Source organism: Watersipora subatra, chromosome 3 (assembly GCF_963576615.1).
Source record: "Watersipora subatra chromosome 3, tzWatSuba1.1, whole genome shotgun sequence".
NCBI classification, from domain to species: Eukaryota; Metazoa; Bryozoa; class Gymnolaemata; order Cheilostomatida; family Watersiporidae; genus Watersipora; species Watersipora subatra.
In genome coordinates, this window is record NC_088710.1 from 72,899,012 (window position 1) to 72,918,088 (window position 19,077).

At 36.5% G+C, this 19,077-nt stretch overlaps 1 protein-coding gene across 2 annotated transcripts in view; it reads right to left on the reverse strand.

Annotated features, from left to right (window-relative positions):
• The window catches only part of LOC137392272 (tyrosine-protein kinase ZAP-70-like), a 29,838-nt gene extending 16,831 nt beyond the window's left edge, over positions 1-13,007 (reverse strand). For both annotated transcript variants that reach the window (XM_068078942.1, XM_068078941.1), the window contains exons 1-5: positions 12,837-13,007; positions 7,013-7,135; positions 4,180-4,409; positions 959-1,199; positions 589-749 (exon numbers count right to left, since the gene is read on the reverse strand). In XM_068078942.1, the coding sequence (XP_067935043.1) occupies positions 589-749; positions 959-1,199; positions 4,180-4,358 (581 nt within the window). In that variant the 5' untranslated portion in view covers positions 4,359-4,409; positions 7,013-7,135; positions 12,837-13,007. The remainder of the gene's footprint in view (positions 1-588; positions 750-958; positions 1,200-4,179; positions 4,410-7,012; positions 7,136-12,836) is intronic.
• Between the last annotated feature and the right edge of the window lie 6,070 nt (positions 13,008-19,077).

Genomic DNA, 19,077 nt, shown 5'->3' on the forward strand with positions numbered 1-19,077 from the left:
ACCCCCAACTGCCATGAAAGAAAAGTTTTCAGCTTTCAAACGAAAGTAAGCTCACAAAAGACCACAGCTTTGAACAATAGCCGTAGGAAACTGTGGATTCCTTTCTTAGTAGTGTTGAAAGCTATTAAGCACCAGTTAATCAGTTCAGTCAAAAGTTCCCCAACTATTGCCTACAGTCTCTTCGCTTTGCCCGTCATATCTGAGCATTACCCATAGTCCTTCAGCATTACCCATATCCCCTCAGCATTACCCATAGTCCCTCAGCATTACCCATAATCCGTTAGCATTACCCGTAGCCCCTCGGTTTTATCCATAATCTCCTAGTATATTTAGTAGTACTCATAGTCCCCTAGCATTGCCCATATCCCCTAGCATTACCCATAATCCCCTAGTATTGCCCATAGTGCCCCTAGTATTACCCATAGTCCCCTATCATTGCCCATAGTAACTAAGTCACTCAGTACCGTCAGTACCTTTTTAGTACTACCTAGACAGCTGTAGAAAAAACAACAGCCCTGAGACAGCTATTGAATGGGAAAGGCAAATGTTTGATTAATCTTTGAGAAGGCAAGGGTAGAATTTACTCACAGATATTTGCCATCTTCATGACCACATTTGGCAAAAGCGCGTTCAGCATCTTCTCTTGTGATGTTGCCATGAAACCAAGGCTGAGAAGTATGGAGAGTGCCCTTGACCTCATTTATTAATCTCTGTCTCATATCATCAGTCAGCAGTTCATTCCTATTTCCCTGTAGATGCCAACAGATTGCCAGCGTGCAAACACAGTCGCAAACACTAAACACACTAGCAGTGATACCAACAGAGATCAATATTATAAAATGCAAAAGTTAGTGACACACTTGGAGATATGTAAACACTCTACGGTAGGAAGTATAAAAGACAGAAAGAACCGGCACAGCCAAGAGATACTTCTCAAGTAGATGTTAATTATTCTCACCTTTATTCCAAGTTCCCTCGCCTTATCCAACAGAATTGCATCAAGTTCTGCAGAGGAAACTCCCCTAAATACCACATATGATTCATTGGGTGATCGGCTGCAGGGATTAGTCGGGTAGGTCAACAGTCCGTCTCTGTGTGTGCGATGGTACTCGAGCAGTTCCACTGGCCCAGGAAACCTTTTACCATTTTCTATCATTACTTTTCCATCAACTTGCATTTCCATGCTATAGTGGTGAATACTACAAAGAAAACGTGAAAGGGATCGGGTAGAAGAAACTAGGTATGATTGTCTAACATGAAAGGGATCGGGTAGAAGAAATTAGGTATGATTGTCTAACATGAAAGGGATCGGGTAGAAGAAACTAGGTATGATTGTATAACATGAAAGGGATCGGGCAGAAGAAACTAGGTATGATTGTCTAACATGAAAGGGATCGGGTAGAAGAAACTAGGTATGATGTCTAACATGAAAGGGATCGAGTAGAAGAAACTAGGTATGATTGTCTAACATGAAAGGGATCGGGTAGAAGAAACTAGGTATGATTGTCTAACATGAAAGGGATCGGGTAGAAGAAACTAGGTATGATTGTCTAACATGAAAGGGATCGGGTAGAAAAAACTAGGTTTGATTGTCTAACATGAAAGGGATCGGGTAGAAGAAACTAGGTATGAGTGCCTAACATGAAAGGGATCGGGTAGAAGAAACTAGGTATGATTGTCTAACATGAAAGGGATCGGATAGAAGAAACTAGGTATGATTGTCTAACATGAAAGGGATCGGGCAGAAGAAACTAGGTATGATTGTCTAACATGAAAGGGATCGGGTAGAAGAAACTAGGTATGATTGTCTAACATGAAAGGGATCGGGTAGAAGAAACTAGGTATGATTGTCTAACATGAAAGGGATCGGGTAGAAGAAACTAGGTATGATTGTCTAACATGAAAGGGATCGGGTTGAAGAAACTAGGTATGATTGTCTAACATGAAAGGGATCGGGTAGAAGAAACTAGGTATGATTGTCTAACATGAAAGGGATCGCGTAGAAGAAACTAGGTATGATTGTCTAACATGAAAGGGATCGGGTAGAAGAAACTAGGTATGATTGTCTAACATGAAAGGGATCGGGTAGAAGAAACTAGGTATGATTGTCTAACATGAAAGGAATCGGGTAGAAGAAACTAGGTATGATTGTCTAACATGAAAGGGATCGGGTTGAAGAAACTAGGTATGATTGTCTAACATGAAAGGGATCGGGTAGAAGAAACTAGGTATGATTGTCTAACATGAAAGGGATCGGGTAGAAGAAACTAGGTATGACTGTCTAACATGAAAGGGATCGGGTAGAAGAAACTAGGTATGATTGTCTAACATGAAAGGAATCGGGTAGAAGAAACTAGGTATGATTGTCTAACATGAAAGGGATCGGGTTGAAGAAACTAGGTATGATTGTCTAACATGAAAGGGATCGGGTAGAAGAAACTAGGTATGATTGTCTAACATGAAAAATTTTCAAAATACCAAGTAAAAGTCTAGCAAATATTCGACTCTACTAGAAGTATTTTCCAATATATGACATTAAAAGTTGGCCAAGCATTACAGTTTTGCAAGTAAAAGATAAGCAAAAAGTGAAAATTGACAAAAAACACAAAAAATTAAATAGGTTAAGTTAGTTTATATAAACTTCGCTTCTTGTAAGTTTGTGTAAGTTGCTACACTGCGTATCCCTATCATCCCCTCCACTTTCGCACCCACAGTTTCCTGCATCCCCAAGCATACACTGCGTTTGTCAGTCACCAAGGTAAAGAACAATAAAATACTTCTGTTTTAAACAGTAGCTTTTAATTAATGAGATTAAATTCTTTACATCTCTTACATAATGCATTTGTTAGCAACGAATCATAGATTTTGAAGCTGAGGAGAAGATTAAACGAAATACAATGTATTTTTATAAAAAAATATTAGCCCTAGCACATGAATGTTTTAACATACAAACCAAATATCTAAACGAACTAAATGCATCTGTGAAGGTCTGACTATACTGAGGTTTGCATTGAAAGCATAGTGAACAATCAGAGTAAAGTAGCGACTGTCCTATTGCGGTGAAGACATGAGTTAGTCTCAACATATTTTTTACTTCAACTCTGAGATAATCAAGTTAGAAGAGAGATCAATCATGGAAAGATAGCTTTCTGTCAGAAAAATATGTAGCAGCACTGAGACATAAGGAGCTGTTCATGAGAAAGTTGATATGATCAATATTGGGTTTAGTTGTTATGTAATGAACTACAAGCCCAAAGCATCTGCCATTTCCTGTAAAAGAAACAATTCTTGCAGCGGAACGACCCAAACCTTCCTTCCACTTTTATAATCAAGTCTGATCACTCTAATGGAATCTGGCTTCTAAAAATCAATTTAAAAACGGGTCAATCCAGTTTCTCCAAATGAAAAAACTGAGTGAAACTTTCAAACTTAAGCAAAAGACTGTAATCTAATGTAATATACAAGTTATCTGTTTACACCAGCTGTTTTTAGCACAGTATTTAATGCACAGGCTTGCTAAATATAAATCATTATGAAAGAGCTGACAATAACAAAGAGGGAATCCTTACTATATCTGTTTCAGTTGAAGATTATGGCTAGCAAATGGTAATCATGGTGGCTTCATACCTCCATGCATGCGCCTTTGCACGCCGCAAAAAAACATTGTATACAAACAAAGATATAAGATATTGCAGCACTGACAAGGAATTCAGTTTTTGAAAGTAAATACCAGGCAGATATCATAATACAGTTAACCGATTAAAATTATGTACCGCCGTGTATGCACAGCGGCAGTTGCTTCCGTGGTTCTTGCTTCTACTTTTATGGATATTTAGTTTTAGATATCAGCCAATGGCGGTTTTAGTTTTATGTGCAAATGTTAAATTCAATTATACAACACTATATTGATAGACAAACATGATGGTGGTTACATAGCGTGGTATCAAGTGTATCTGGTGAGTACTACCAGATACGTCTGGTGTCTGGCAGGGACCACCAGATAGGTCTGGTGTCTGGCGAGATTCACCAACATGGAGGCTTCTGATTTATTTTTGGTAAATGATATTTTAGTAGGATAATGATTTTAGATTGCACGAGTAAGAAACCCTTAATGCATTACTCTCCTCACCATCCTCACCAGCCTCACCAGCCTTAACAGAGCTTCAATTACAAACATACTTGTTGTGGGCGCACAAGGACAGCACATAGTCACCCATTCTTTTTGTGCTCTCACGCAAAAGAAAGAGTCCATCCTGACAGCCGCGCTCCCTTAATATCTTTTCACTTTCATCCCGAGTGATTCTCCCATAGAAGTAGGACTGTGCTCCAACAGGCTTAGCTGTCAGAGTTCCGCTCATCGCTTACGGTTACCGGCAGCGAATCGGCATGAGTTGCGCAGCCTGTAAACGCTGAAAACCATATAAGGTATCATAAGTAGGCGTATACTCTGTACCATACGACATATGAATGACTACATTATAATACGTAGCTTTACAACGCACAGCAGTATGAGCCAGTCATTATATCAACTTTATAACATACTACAGTATGATTTGCAGTTGTTATATCAACTTTACAACACACCACAGTAGGAGTCAGTCATTATATTATACTCTACAACACACCACAATACCAGTCAGTTGTTATATCAACTTTACAACACACCACAGTACAGTACAAGTCAGTTGTTATATCAACTTTACAACACAACATGAGTCAGTTGTTATATCAACTTTACAACAAACCACAATACGAGTCAGTCGTTATATCAACTTTACAACACAACATGAGTCAGTTGTTATATCAACTTTACAACATACCACAAAAGAGTCAGTCATTATATCAACTTTACAACATACCACAAAAGAGTCAGTCATTATATCAACTTTACAACACACCACAGTAAGAGTCAGTCGTTATATCAACTTTACAACACACCACAGTATGAGTCAGTCGTTATATCAACTTTACAACACACCACAGTATGAGTCGGTCGTTATATCAACTTTACAACACACCATGAGTCAGTTGTTATATCAACTTTACAACATACCACAAAAGAGTCAGTCATTATATCAACTTTACAACATACCACAAAAGAGTCAGTCATTATATCAACTTTACAACAGACCACAGTATGAGTCAGTCGTTATATCAACTTTACAACACACCACAGTATGAGTCGGTCGTTATATCAACTTTACAACACACCATGAGTCAGTTGTTATATCAACTTTACAACATACCACAAAAGAGTCAGTCATTATATCAACTTTACAACATACCACAAAAGAGTCAGTCATTATATCAACTTTACAACAGACCACAGTATGAGTCAGTCGTTATATCAACTTTACAACACACCACAATAAGAGTCAGTCATTATATCAACTTTACAACACACCACAGTATGAGTCTGTCGTTATATCAACTTTACAACATACCACAAAAGAGTCAGTCATTATATCAACTTTACAACACACCACAGTATGAGTCAGTCGTTATATCAACTTTACAACATACCACAAAAGAGTCAGTCATTATATCAACTTTACAACACACCACAGTATGAGTCTGACGTTATATCAACTTTACAACATACCACAAAAGAGTCAGTCATTATATCAACTTTACAACATACCACAAAAGAGTCAGTCATTATATCAACTTTACAACATACCACAAAAGAGTCAGTCGTTATATCAACTTTACAACATACCACAGTAAGAGTCAGTCGTTATATCAACTTTACAACACACCACAGTATGAGTCAGTCGTTATATTATACCTTACAACACACCACAGTATGAGTTAGTTATCACATAAACTTCACAACACACTATGGATAGAAGACAGCCATTATACCAGCTTTAAGAGGCAAGATGGTCATTACTCAGAGCTAAATTCAAGCTCTATATGTTCTCAGCATGGCGTATCTGTCTGGAACAAATATGTTAGCATAGTGAGTGAATTTCTAAATTTGAATCGCCTGAATTAAAGATTCTAGCAAATGCAGAGGCATAACTACACATTTCTAACAATGAAGACGCAAACCAAAGAAGTGCACCTATCAAAACATACACAACAAAGCTGTAATTATGAATCCATGTAATTTGCTAATCTAAGCACATCTGTAGCTTTAAAATGAAAAAATTATTTTTGTGTAAGTTTTATGCAAGACTAAGATGGTAAATAAGCCATTTGTTCAAAACTTACTCAGACTAATACTGGCTAAAGTTGGTTAGAGAAATAACTAGTAGAAGATAGATTAGTAGTTGTGTTCTGATTGGACACATTAATGGTTTGATATATCAATGGAGATGGTGCCACCGCTGTTTAGTAATTAAAATTAGAGCTAAAACTTGTCTGCTCGGCTCACTAGCACTTTAGATAAACACTTATGGCATCTTTTGAAATAAACCATTGCCGCTTATTTAATAGCTGAATAAAGACTTTTGCATTACAAACAATGAGCAGTGAAGTCACATTACCTCAAATGCTAACAATATTCATAGGCAGAACAAACAAGGTTTTCATAATGGAAAGTCCATGATGAACAACTCACACTCTTTCACCTTTCTCGCCCAATGAACCCAATTTACTCTTCCCTCACTTATATGCAAGCAAACACTAAGGAGTCATCAACAGTTCAGGCAAATCTAAGTCAGTGCAGGAAGTTTACTAAGATATGTTTAGCACCTGCTTCCCCAAGACCTCCAAGAGATCACAAGTCCCTCCCCAAGTCGTCCAAGATATCACACTCACCTCCCCAAGGCCTCCCAGATATTACACTTCCTTCCATATGATCTCCCAGATATTACATTTCCCTCCCCAAGTTCTCCCAAATATTACAATTCCTCCCAAGTCCTCCAGAATATTACACCCATCTCCCCAAGTTCTCTCAGATATTACACTCACTTCCCCAAGCCCTCCCAGATATTACACTTCCCTTCCCCATGTTCTCCCAGATATTAAACTTCCCTTCCCAATTTCTCGCAGATATTACACTCACCTCGTAATTTTGACCAAGTTTCTTATCGCATGAGTCTAGTGAAGCTCAAGAAGGAACGCAGGGATGATTAGTATTAAAAGAGTGGAATGATCCATATACGTGTCTTGCTTAGCTTATCACTGACTGCAAATACACAATATTAGTTCAGCACTGCTTCCAGTCAGTGTTGGCCACTGACTAGAAGTACACCGAATAATGTATCAACAGTCCAAGCAAATTCAACCTTTAAATTTACAATTGCTTTCAACATTTCTGGCATCCAACAATGGATGTGAGCAAAATTCTGTTGCAACGGCTGCAGCACGTACTATCCTTCACTGGCATGCATCAACATAACTATCTTCGTGCATATCTTGTCGAAAGTTCCTGCATATCTAGCAGTTATTGGTAGGCTACTGGTTTGTCTTTGCTCATTACCACTAATATTTCCTAATACACAAATCAAAGTTATAATTGAAGCTGTAACAGTTATATATAGTATTTTCTTTCAGGCAGGGTTGGAAAAAACCACGGTTTTTATGAAAAAACCAGGTTTTTTCGGTTTAAACTGGTTTTTATGGTTTAAACCAGTTTTTATGGTTTAAACCGGTTTTTATGGTATTTATAATTTTTACCAAGGCTTTTGCAATTTTAAGTCTAATTAACATCACTTACTATAGCTGCATGAGCGAGTACTGAACATACATATGTGGAATTGTCTGTTAAAGATGGCACTGTGGGAGTTGTTATGGGAAAAAAGAGAGAAAACATATGGAAACTTCGGAATGAGTCTTTAATCAAACACGATTGATGAAATACAGAGCAAAAATCTTATCACATAAAGTGAATATTTTACATACAGCTCTATGTATAAGTAGGAATTTTAATCCAAGTGATTAGTCGTGTGGTAGTGTAGAGCAGAGCATAATGCAGATGCATTGCTAGTGTTTGGAGCAGTGGCAGATGACTCAACTTCTATTACCTGAATACTAGCATCACTGTCAATGTAAATTGGTGTTTTCAGCTTGATATTTTGCTATGTGAGCTTTAAGCCTATCTGCATGACCTCGCGTTACGACAGCACACCTATTACATTTTGCCTTGAAACCTTTGCCTTTTGCAGTTCAAGTGATAAACTGCCAAACAGGATCTTGTTTGCGAGGCATGTTGGAAATTTGATGTAGAACTTTAACTTTTCAAAACACAAAAAACTTCATAAACTAAATTCTAACAATCCAACTACTTTGGTTTGTGCCCAATAAATGAAATATTAGTTTGCAAACTTAAAGCTTTTGCCCAAAAAGATTTTATTGTTTTAGTTTCTAATTATAAGTAATCCTTTCTCACTGGCCAGACTTGAGAAAGTATTCATTCATTATTAGAGACGATTGGATTAGTATATTTCACATGGTTTTTATATTTCATCATTAAAGAGATCACTTGAAAAGAGCAATTGAAAATGAAATTCACTAATTCATTGTGCTAGGATTTCATGTAGTTTCAACTTGAGCTATGCCATCAATTTACTACTGCGTCCTAAATAAACTTCTACAGCTGATAATTACATATAATTGCATTTCTACCACACATGAACCACTAGAAGCTCAAAATATTATGTTTTTCACAAAAAATATTGAAAAAGCCTGGTTTGACCGGGTTTAAACCACTCGGTTTAAACCGAGCCAACCCTGCTTTCAAGCTTAATGTTATGACACTTCTAGTGAGCGTCGACAAGCAATGTTTTACAAATGTTTTCATAAGTCAATCAGAATTCAGCTAAAGCTAAAATAACCTCAGGCACGTGCTCTTTGTTCCTCTACCCACCCCTATGCAATTTCAAGTATAAGAGATAACAACTTATAATGACAATGTCTGATAAGTGAAGGTAAACAAAACTGAATTTTTTCACTCCCCACGTATCAGCTAAAGTAGAGAGCAGTAGAGACGATAGATGTGACTAGAACAAGGTACAAAGTCTGTAAACTAAAATTAACCCGCGACACGTCACATGATATGCCAGCAAAATTTAGATCAACTCTTAAAGAAAATCAATTTATTTTCAATAGAATTCACAATTTTCTCTTAAATCATCCACTTTCTAAAAGTTTGCACCTTGGTGAAAGAAACCAGCATAAACACTACTAAATGAGTAGCCACACAAGTGAATGATTGATACCGATGTAAGCATTGATGTGATTGACACATGAGTCCAATGGCATCAGCCCTAACTTCAGTATGTTGATACTTTGCAGCATGCGCGCCTCATGGAATAACGATGTAAGCAATGAGCAAACTTTTTCCATTTTAAAATGTTACTTGTAATGATAACTGATTAATAAAAATAGATCATTGAAAATATCTTTGAGCTCTTTGAACAAAATTTCACCAGTGTGCCAATTATTAGAATACACTCGTTTCATATAAAGCATAGTAAAAGAACCAATCCGAATGCACGTCTGGCATGAGTAACCACTAAAGCATCTACACATGACCATTTCATAACATAAGTGCTCTTAAGCACCCACCTTTGGTGCTCCACATGTGACAAAAATGCATGATAAGTCGCTTCACACTTGAACATTGAAATTAGTGTTGCAGACACTATATAACGCTTGAGGATAATTTGCATGAACAACACACAAGGCTCACCACACATGTTCACTTAATCTCTGTGTGATGGGGGTATACTTCTACATTTATTACACGTGAATTCTCACCGACACATGTGTCTTAAAGGTTGACTTGCAACAAAATTCACATAGTTATTTGGTATCAAAAGATTCCCCATGTCTTACTCTGCTGTGTTTTAGGTGCAAAATATGTAGAAATGTGATTACAAGCTCTTAAAAGCTCAAAAACCAACAGTTAATCGCTGCCATCACGAAAACGCCGTAGGTTGGAATCAATTTATTTCTCTGACGTACTCAAACGATTTGGTTATTGTTTTGACACATGATGTTATCACATGAATTGAAAGGCCAATAAAAGGCTCAATATAAAACGTCTCGTAGTACTAGTTTATGACAAACACATCGGGGTTTTACCGAAAAGCTCGCATCAAATATAGATGCTCGCTATATCATAGTTTTGTTCCGGCTTAATCTAATCGTCTAGCCGTAATCTGATCATGTGACCCATACTTTCTGCCAAACAGCGCGATTAATTTCTGCAGTATTTTTCGCTTATCACAGGTGACCAACAGGCTCCTCATGTTTATCAGAGGATGATATGCCCTCCTTCGAGCTAAGATTAAAAAATGAAACAAATTTTTACGGTTGGTTTTGAGATATTAGTGCTCAAAATGACAGCATTACAATGATGATGAAATAGACGCTAAGGACAATAGACATGATTTTAATGAATGCGAGAAGTATATTTGTGAAAATACTTCGACGAATGAGGTTGCGTGAAAGTGTAAACAGAAACCATCTTGTTCAGCTACGTCCTATTTGAGCCGTTTCGGAAAGGGATTCTATCTAATCTACGGCGTTTTCATGATGGCTGCGATTAACTGTTCGTTTTTAGTTTTTAGGAGCTTGTAATCACATTTCCACATATTTTGCACTTACAACACAACAGAGTAAAACATGGTAAATTTTGTGATACCAAATAACTGTAATGTGAATTTTGTTGAAAGTAAACCTTAAACTTGATCCAACAGCATTTAAACTTGCAGCAAGTAGAAACGTCAGCCTCAATCAGATATCCACCTTTTAACTTTTACAATAATAAAAACTGCTTTAAAATATGACTACAGTAGACGCTCCTATAACGTAAACCTCCTATTACATAAATTCCAGTTAATGTAAAGAATTTATGTGGTTTTTGCTTCAGATTACACAAAAAATTACGTATATCTTAAAGCATGAAGTCGGTGCGAATGCTCAAATTCGAATTGAATAACAAAAATCTCATAATTAGCCTTTAAAATATCGTTTTCTTTTTTGTCGTACTTGGGAGAGAAAACAACCTGTAGGGGTATCACTATTATATATATATATATAATTATATATATATTAGTTGTGCTAGTTAGTACTACCCCGGCGTTGCCCGGGTGATAAACATCAGCTTATAAACAATGAGAAGTAATGAGAGTTGGCTGCCACTTGCTATTGGCCTAGGACATTGCCAATGGAAAATTTGAGTACGCTTACTAATGAGAGCTATTCGTCTCAGTGGCATAACGCAACCACCCTGTGTAGTACGCAAAACCGTTTAGTATTTGTGCCCATATATCAACATATATCGGCATGATATAAAATCAGTCTCTATGGCTTAATTGGTACGGCGTCGGACTGGTGAACGGGAGGGTTGGAGATCAAATCTCCTTCGGTACGGATTTTTTATTACAAGATTTTAGGAGCTATAGACGGAATGCAGACAAACATGCTTTGAGAAATATATATACTAGTACCCTGGTGTCTAGTGTGCTATGAAAGACGTAAATAAGGGTGTATGCAAAAAGCACATAGCAGCTGTACAATTGTTCAAGAATACCCAAAGGTGATCAGTTGTGTAGGTGTTAGAGTATCGGTCAACCAAGCTAAATATCATGAGATGGAGTCTCATTGAAAGCAATGTTTTAATATAAGTGAAAAAATCGATTTAAACCAACATTGCAGATGTGCGATCCCCATAACTTTACTCAAAAAGTACTATAATCATGGACCAAGTGATGATTATAAGAGAAAAGAAAAAGAGTTGTCGATACAAACCAATAATACCACAGTTACTGTACTGTCATTAAATTGAAAAGTTAGGTTTAGTTTTCTCCCTTTTTGAAATGAAAAAGGTGTGAGTTTGGGAACGGAATCTTGGAACGGATTAGGCAATTTGTATGCACTTTACTGTTTGCATAACGTGAAAACCTGATAACGTAAACGTTGTCAGAACAGATTATTTATGTTGTAAGAGCGTCTACTGTATTGTGTTGTCTGATTAATAAAACAGAATGTTGCCACAAATTTTGATTGGATAGCAGCAATATTTCATGCTCCATCTGCAATTCTCCTAATGAAAATGCAAAAAATATAATAACGCAACAGCTTAACCATATAGCATTGTTCATTACATAGCTGCTATCAGATTTATGAACACTCCTGATCTTATTCAAAAGTGTTTTGACTAATTGGCAGAATTTTTTTACAACATTCAAAAAGTGAATGAAAACCATATAATATGATTGGTTTCTAATTGATATATGTTAATTGATTTATGATATAGTAGGCACCTATCTGCACCTTTCTTGTAAATTATGCGTAGAAGACCAAGCACTAAAAGACTCCAACCAAGAGACTCAAACACTTAACCGAAGAGTAATGCCAAAACGGAATATGCCTAGTTGATTAACAATACAAATTGAATTAGATAAAGTGTGTAAAATAAACTTGAAACTTTTCAAACAAATGAGCACAAATCAAACACAAGACATGGCACCTCAAATTTGTCATTTATATTAATTTTATTATCACATCAATTTGCCTTAACGTAATGTATATCTATTATTTAATTGAATGTCAACCACCACAGTATCAACAACCAGATAACAGTTATTGTTTAGATCAAACTAATTTTACAAGTTTTTTGCATTTAATGCATGACAGTTCCAAACGATTCCAATGATGGGTTTAACCGCTTTTAGACGGAGGAATTGGTAACTTCCTAAAACGAACATGCTGAATGTGTGACTTGAATAGCTGTGTTGCCAAAAAATGAAAGCTGGAAATAGTTTAAAATTATATTCAAATGCATCAGGTTATCGTGTCGTGAATAATCTAACATTTTATACAAACAAGCAACTTAGGTATGCAAACAGGATGCCAAAACGGGCTACTTGGAAACTCACCTACTAACTGTTTACACCTTTTTTACAACCGTAAAAGCTAAACCAGTAGAATTGGAAGTTTGTGCAGTTTATGGTACTGCGTACATTGAACAACCAGAAAAAAACTGATACTGAAATATTAGCAAAAATCAAGTAGGAACTAAAGCCCAAAAAAGTTCAACGGCTAACGTTATTTTTCCACGAAATGTAAAGTCGGGACTCGCTATAAAGAATACCTCTCCAATCCGAAATCACCAATAATAGACGCGGTCCTATATTAGACGGGACTATCAACTTAATGTCGTCCCAGTAGTTTATGTATCTAGAGCCACTGAGTGTACACTCAATAGCTCTGTCTGTATTCCTAAAAATTCAGTAGAATATCGCAACGCTTCCGTAGTTTTCTTAATTTTTCGACGCAGAAATTGGCATAGCTAATCAATTGTCTCATCATACTAGCTATAGCTATTATGCCATGATGAAACTGATTGATGTTTATAAAGGAGATCTAAAATCAATAACAACAAAAAACCAGAACAGTTCTGGTGTACAGTAACCCTTTTATTGCACGACGATGCCTTTGCTTTGTATTGGTCGTTTCTAAAATAGAAATTGGGCAAACAACTTCGCTCTTAAACAGAAAAATGAATTTGTCTAAGCTGAACTAAAACCTTTAATGATTATGATGAAACAGCAATGTCTGTTTGTAGTAGTGATAAACTATGTCTTTAATGCTAGTACCAATAATAAGGCTTTCAATTTATAAAGTTCATTATCAGGAGTTTAAATGTTAGATGGGCACTTAAAGTTTTTTTATTGGATATAGGTTGCTTGAATTTTTGGTTCCAAGGCAAGTTAATCTTTTTGAGGATAAACAGCGTTTTCAAGTATACTAGACATAGCATCTAAAATAAATGATGCATTTTCTCAACAAGGTTTAGTTAACGCTGTCAGTTAATTTTGTCTGAGGCTTAAATGATTGTATGCACTTTAGCACCCATGTGAATTCGTAGAGTTTTAGCTATCATCGTTATACACCAGTAAAATAAGGGCAAGTTCAGTTTTTAGGTTCAAATGAGATAAAAGAAGGTTCAAACATATTATGCGGGATTTTTTTTGTGCCAAGTGTATTTGTGAGGCCTGTCATTCCGTAGAGAAAAATAGGCACTTTCGAACATTTGGTATGTAGGCCTATGTATGAATTCATGGAGAGTTCTGAAGAAATTATGTATAGTTTTTACCACTTTACTTGCTTAATTTTTACTTTTTTCAGTAAAATATAACATTCCAGAGGCAATATTATATATATATTCCTTCAATACATCCTCTAGTGGTCATTATTTTCTATAAAACGCCAAGCTACTGGTAAGGTAGCCCAGCTAAGAGGATTGCAAAAGTCATTCGCTGTAACTGGTAAAACAATTTACTTTTCACACTGAGCTCTCATCAGCAATTTTTGAAAATGAACATGAAGTGAAACTTTTTCCAATTATGAAATGCAGAATAAGGCATACAGGTAGATACAGCCAGCCTTATGACAAATGCGATAATACAACAAGGCTAAAATGGCATAAGGAGCAGACATGTTTGCAGAGAGCTGATGCTGCTTGCTTGGTGGTTACCACTTTGAAAACACCCATCACAGCAACTTTGCAATTATATAAAAAAAAAACAAAGTATTTTTGTGTCTCTATTATTAACATGGAGCTTTGTATAGCGGTATTCCCATTATTTCTAAACAATTACTACATTTCCCCTCAAGATAGACTGTAAGCTACTAAATTTAAATAGTTTTATGCATAGACAAACCCATGTGAAAGTTTACTAAAGATAGAGCTGTTTACTTCAAGACAGTAACTTTCTTGTCAAAGCAGGTAGTGCCTACATTAAAACTGCTAGCTTTTCTACAGCTTCTCCCAACATTTAGTTTTTGTTTTTTAATTGTAGAACAAGAGCTGTTACCTTGCGTATGAATGTGTGTATTTACACAACTTTTGTGCCTCTATGTAACAAGTCTAGCTAGTTATTATCCTAAAAATTCTTTGAGTGGTGAACAAAACAAACTCTTCAAAGATACAAGTAGCCCTGAGAAGATGGACCCTCGAGTTATGCTTGTTTACAAAGGAGACACGAGAGACTGGGGGGCTATTAGCAGACTATTAGCTCTGACTGCAGAAGGATGTCTTTTGGAAGAACAAGTGTGGCCCTGAGCTTTTTAAGATGTGTGATGCCTCATGTGTCAATGAGAGGAACTTGCTGGTCATTGTCATCCTAAGATGTGTGATGCTTCATACGTTGATGAGGAGAACTTGCTGCTCATTGTCGATGTCCAGGGCCCTGGTTGCTGACACGCTATATTATAGTATTATTGTTTACTCTTCAAACAGCCTGAGTGATAGTGTAATCTTAACAATTCGCCAGCTTTCTTGACAGATAGCTGGCGAAAAATGTGTTGGCGTATTGAACATGAACAACACACTATGCCTGACATAGTAGCTTTAGGATACACTAAATCGTACCTTTAATTTGTATTTCCTTTCTGGGTTATTTTGTTTAGCCTTAGTTTCTTACCATGAAATAATAAAAATTTTGATTTGTGTGGTTGACCCTTTGCCGTGTACTGTTTGGTTGGCTAAATTTAAAACCACATTTGAGTATGTATTTGGGCATATAAAAACACTAAGACTAGGTTTTCTTCTATCAGCGGCTTATTCAAACACTGCCAAGATCGCTTATAACTCTACCAAGTCTGCCTTTTTATCCATGCATTGACCTAAACTCTAGAGCATATGCTTGTTAAACAATACTCGCTGATGTCTTAGGTCTACATCAGTCATACTGATCTGTAAGACTGGATGTTCAGTGTTGAGCAGTAGTTCAGAAATGACTTCATTTATCCTCTTATGTATTGATAGCACCTTGAATATCGCTGTGCCTCAGATGTTGAGAGGACACCGCCATAAAGAAGGTTGAAGCTCCATTTGCAAAGGATATGCAGCTCGCAGCATTGTAAATGCTGATACAGATATCTAGAGAGATTTTTTGGTAAGTATATGGTCAACAGAACTAGAAGTCTGAAATTTCTCAAGCATGAAAACATCATTAGTCTGGAGAGAAATAAGAGAGTTCATGTAACTTTGTAAGTCTGGTAGTTGAGTGAGAGAAGAAGAGAAAACTGCTTAGCGGTTCCTCTTAAGTAAAAACTAGTGAATCAATTGCAGTTGACACAGCTGTTAATCTCATATTTTATATAGAAAACTCTTAGTGTGTTTGATAAAACTTTTATGAGAAACAGTTATGTAAAAACTTGCCTTTTAAAAAACCTTCCTAAAAAATCAGGTTTGTGAATTGCAATGCTGACTAATTTATTGCTTACCCATGCTTTGATAATGACCATTTTTTCATAGCAAAAGAAGGTTACACTACGCCTTGGAACAATGGAATAGGCAAGGAAATTAGCATACATGTACACTGTCTGAAGAGTATTTTCTGCTGTTAGTGATGTAGCTACACATTGTGTACCTTTCTTTCCGCAAACCGAATGCTTGCCAGAAGCGATGTCTCAGTCATTCCGACGGTTAACTTTTAGTAGATGCACAAACAGACATGAAAGGGAATGAAGATTCAAAGCGTTATAAAGAGAACTTCTGCAGAAGTATTTGATGAATAGTTTTATGTGAATGATGAATTTCTGTCATAGTTGTAACCGACACCATAATGTTATGCATTTTGTTGTGATATTGTTTGTAAGACGCATGAAATGTAATTTATAGTCATTGATAACACATAGACATGTAGATAGACTGACTCTCTAGACAACCAGCTGGTTCATCCTGCCAAGCTCTAGCCAGTGTCAAGTGCACTGCAGCACTGCTTGAAGCAATGTTTAAAAGACTTGTTCAACAGGATTCTAGAGAGTTGAAGCTTGAAAACAGCCGGTATGGTGTAGTCCCATAGACATAATCCTCTTTATTGAGAGCTCAACCAACGCAAGCATTATAATAATACTCAGTTGCCAGCCAATTATTTTGTTTTTAGCAAGACTCATCAGTGACGCTTAGAGTGGCAAGGTAGACAAATCCCAGCTTCTAAAATTAGTACATTCGCTCTCAATTGAACTTTTATGAGAAGATGAAGAAGCTACCAGCCACTCGTTATTTCCTGTTACTTGCCATTGAAAGTGACAACTGAGTGACTAGTCATTATTTAGTTAGTAGTTTGCATGACTCAGAGATATCAATGGTAGGAGTTAACAACAAACACAGTCTTGTCTGGGCAGGTAAGATGAATGAGGGTTTGTTTATTTCTCATATCGAATCATGAGCGCTCTTGCAATTACAGCATGGTTTCATTCCTTAATTCCGCTACATAACATCATGCCTTGACTCAACAGCCTTTGTGCTGGCATCCTATTTTAGTGTCTCATTGTATGCTCAGTGCAGAGCATTACTAATGTTACTGTGGGTTGTTTACTAAGAGCCAGGCAGAGTTGAATGAGAAAGAAAATCTACCATAGCTGATTTAAACTACGCTTTCTGTGATATGAATGTTTAGCATAGCTTCTGAAGAAAACTGGTCATAAAACTGTTTAAAATAACAAAAAAGTTTTTGTTCTGTGTCAATTTAGAATGCTAAGTTATAGCAAAGAGCTATAAAAAAGAGGGCGCAATAAGCTCAGAAGTTTAAAGTTAATTTTGACCCGAACACAGATGTGAGAGTTGCAACAGTGCAGCCTTGCAACAAACATAAGTGGTTGCCTTGCGATGCCTTCGTCACAAGTATTCATAGAAACATGGAACTAGTTTTTTCTCCTCAATATGATACAAACATCATATTCACAGATAGAACAGCAGCCAATCAGCTCTTCATTTACTCTCTGCTCATAGAAAAGCTCCAGATCAAGTTGGAATAAGATCCTTACTAAAATCCTTATTGTGGTTATTAACCCACAGCTTGTACCTGTAACTAGTCTCCGAGTTGTGCTCTCTGTACTGCGATAACTCCTACTATATGTACAGTATCCATTTGCATTGGCCCAGCTACATTTCAAGGCTTGCAACATTTGTGATTTATCAGATTGCGAGTACAAGCAATCATATTGCAACTCAACAGAATTATGTAGTGATAAAAATTGACTATAGAGCGAGCATTAATATTAAAAAACAACTCTTTAAATGTTTGCAATCTTAACCCTCAAGAAAGGAAACTTTTAGGGAATGCTTTCCTAAAGGGAGATTACCTTTAGAGAGAGCTTTATCAACACTTCACAGTTCATATGACTCTATCGTATCTCACATCATGAAAAACAGTACATATCTAGCACTGATTAAATATATCACTGCAATAAATATCCATGGAAGAATTGTAAAACAAACATACATTTGGACTAAGGAAAACAACTGGTAGGTCTCATGAAAAATTTGATTCATTTCATTATCAAACGATTGACTCTGCTTTACTACACTAATCAAGAATACCCACGCATCATGTATAAACCACCTCACTAGAGATACTCATACATCATATATAAACCACCTCAATAGAGATACTCGTACATCATACATAAACCATCTCACCAGAGATACTCATACATCATACATAAACCACCTCACTAGAGATACTCATGCATCATGTATAAACCCCCTCACTAGAGATACTCATGCATCATGTATAAACTACCTCACTAGAGATACCCATATATCATACATAAACCAACTCAATAGAGATACCCATGCATCATGTATAAACCACCTCACTAGAGATACTCATACATCATACATAAACCAACTCACTAGAGATACCCATACATCATATATAAACCACCTCACTAGAGATACCCATACATCATATATAAACCACTTCACTAGAGATACTCATACATCATGTATAAACCACCTCACTAGAGATACTCATGCATCATATATAAACCACCTCACTAGAGATACCCATACATCATATATAAACCATCTCACTAGAGATACCCATACCTCATATACAAACCACCTCACTAGAGATACTCATACATCATATATAAACCACTTCACTAGAGATACTCATACATCATGTATAAACCATCTCACTAGAGATACCCATACCTCATATATAAACCACCTCACTAGAGATACCCATACCTCATACATAAACCATAGAGATACCGATGCAGTGCATGTTCATCACCTCCCACGCAATCCCAGTAGTCGAATCACCTCATCACTATAAAAGGCGACTGACTGACTCTATTAGAATTAATATTTAGTCACCG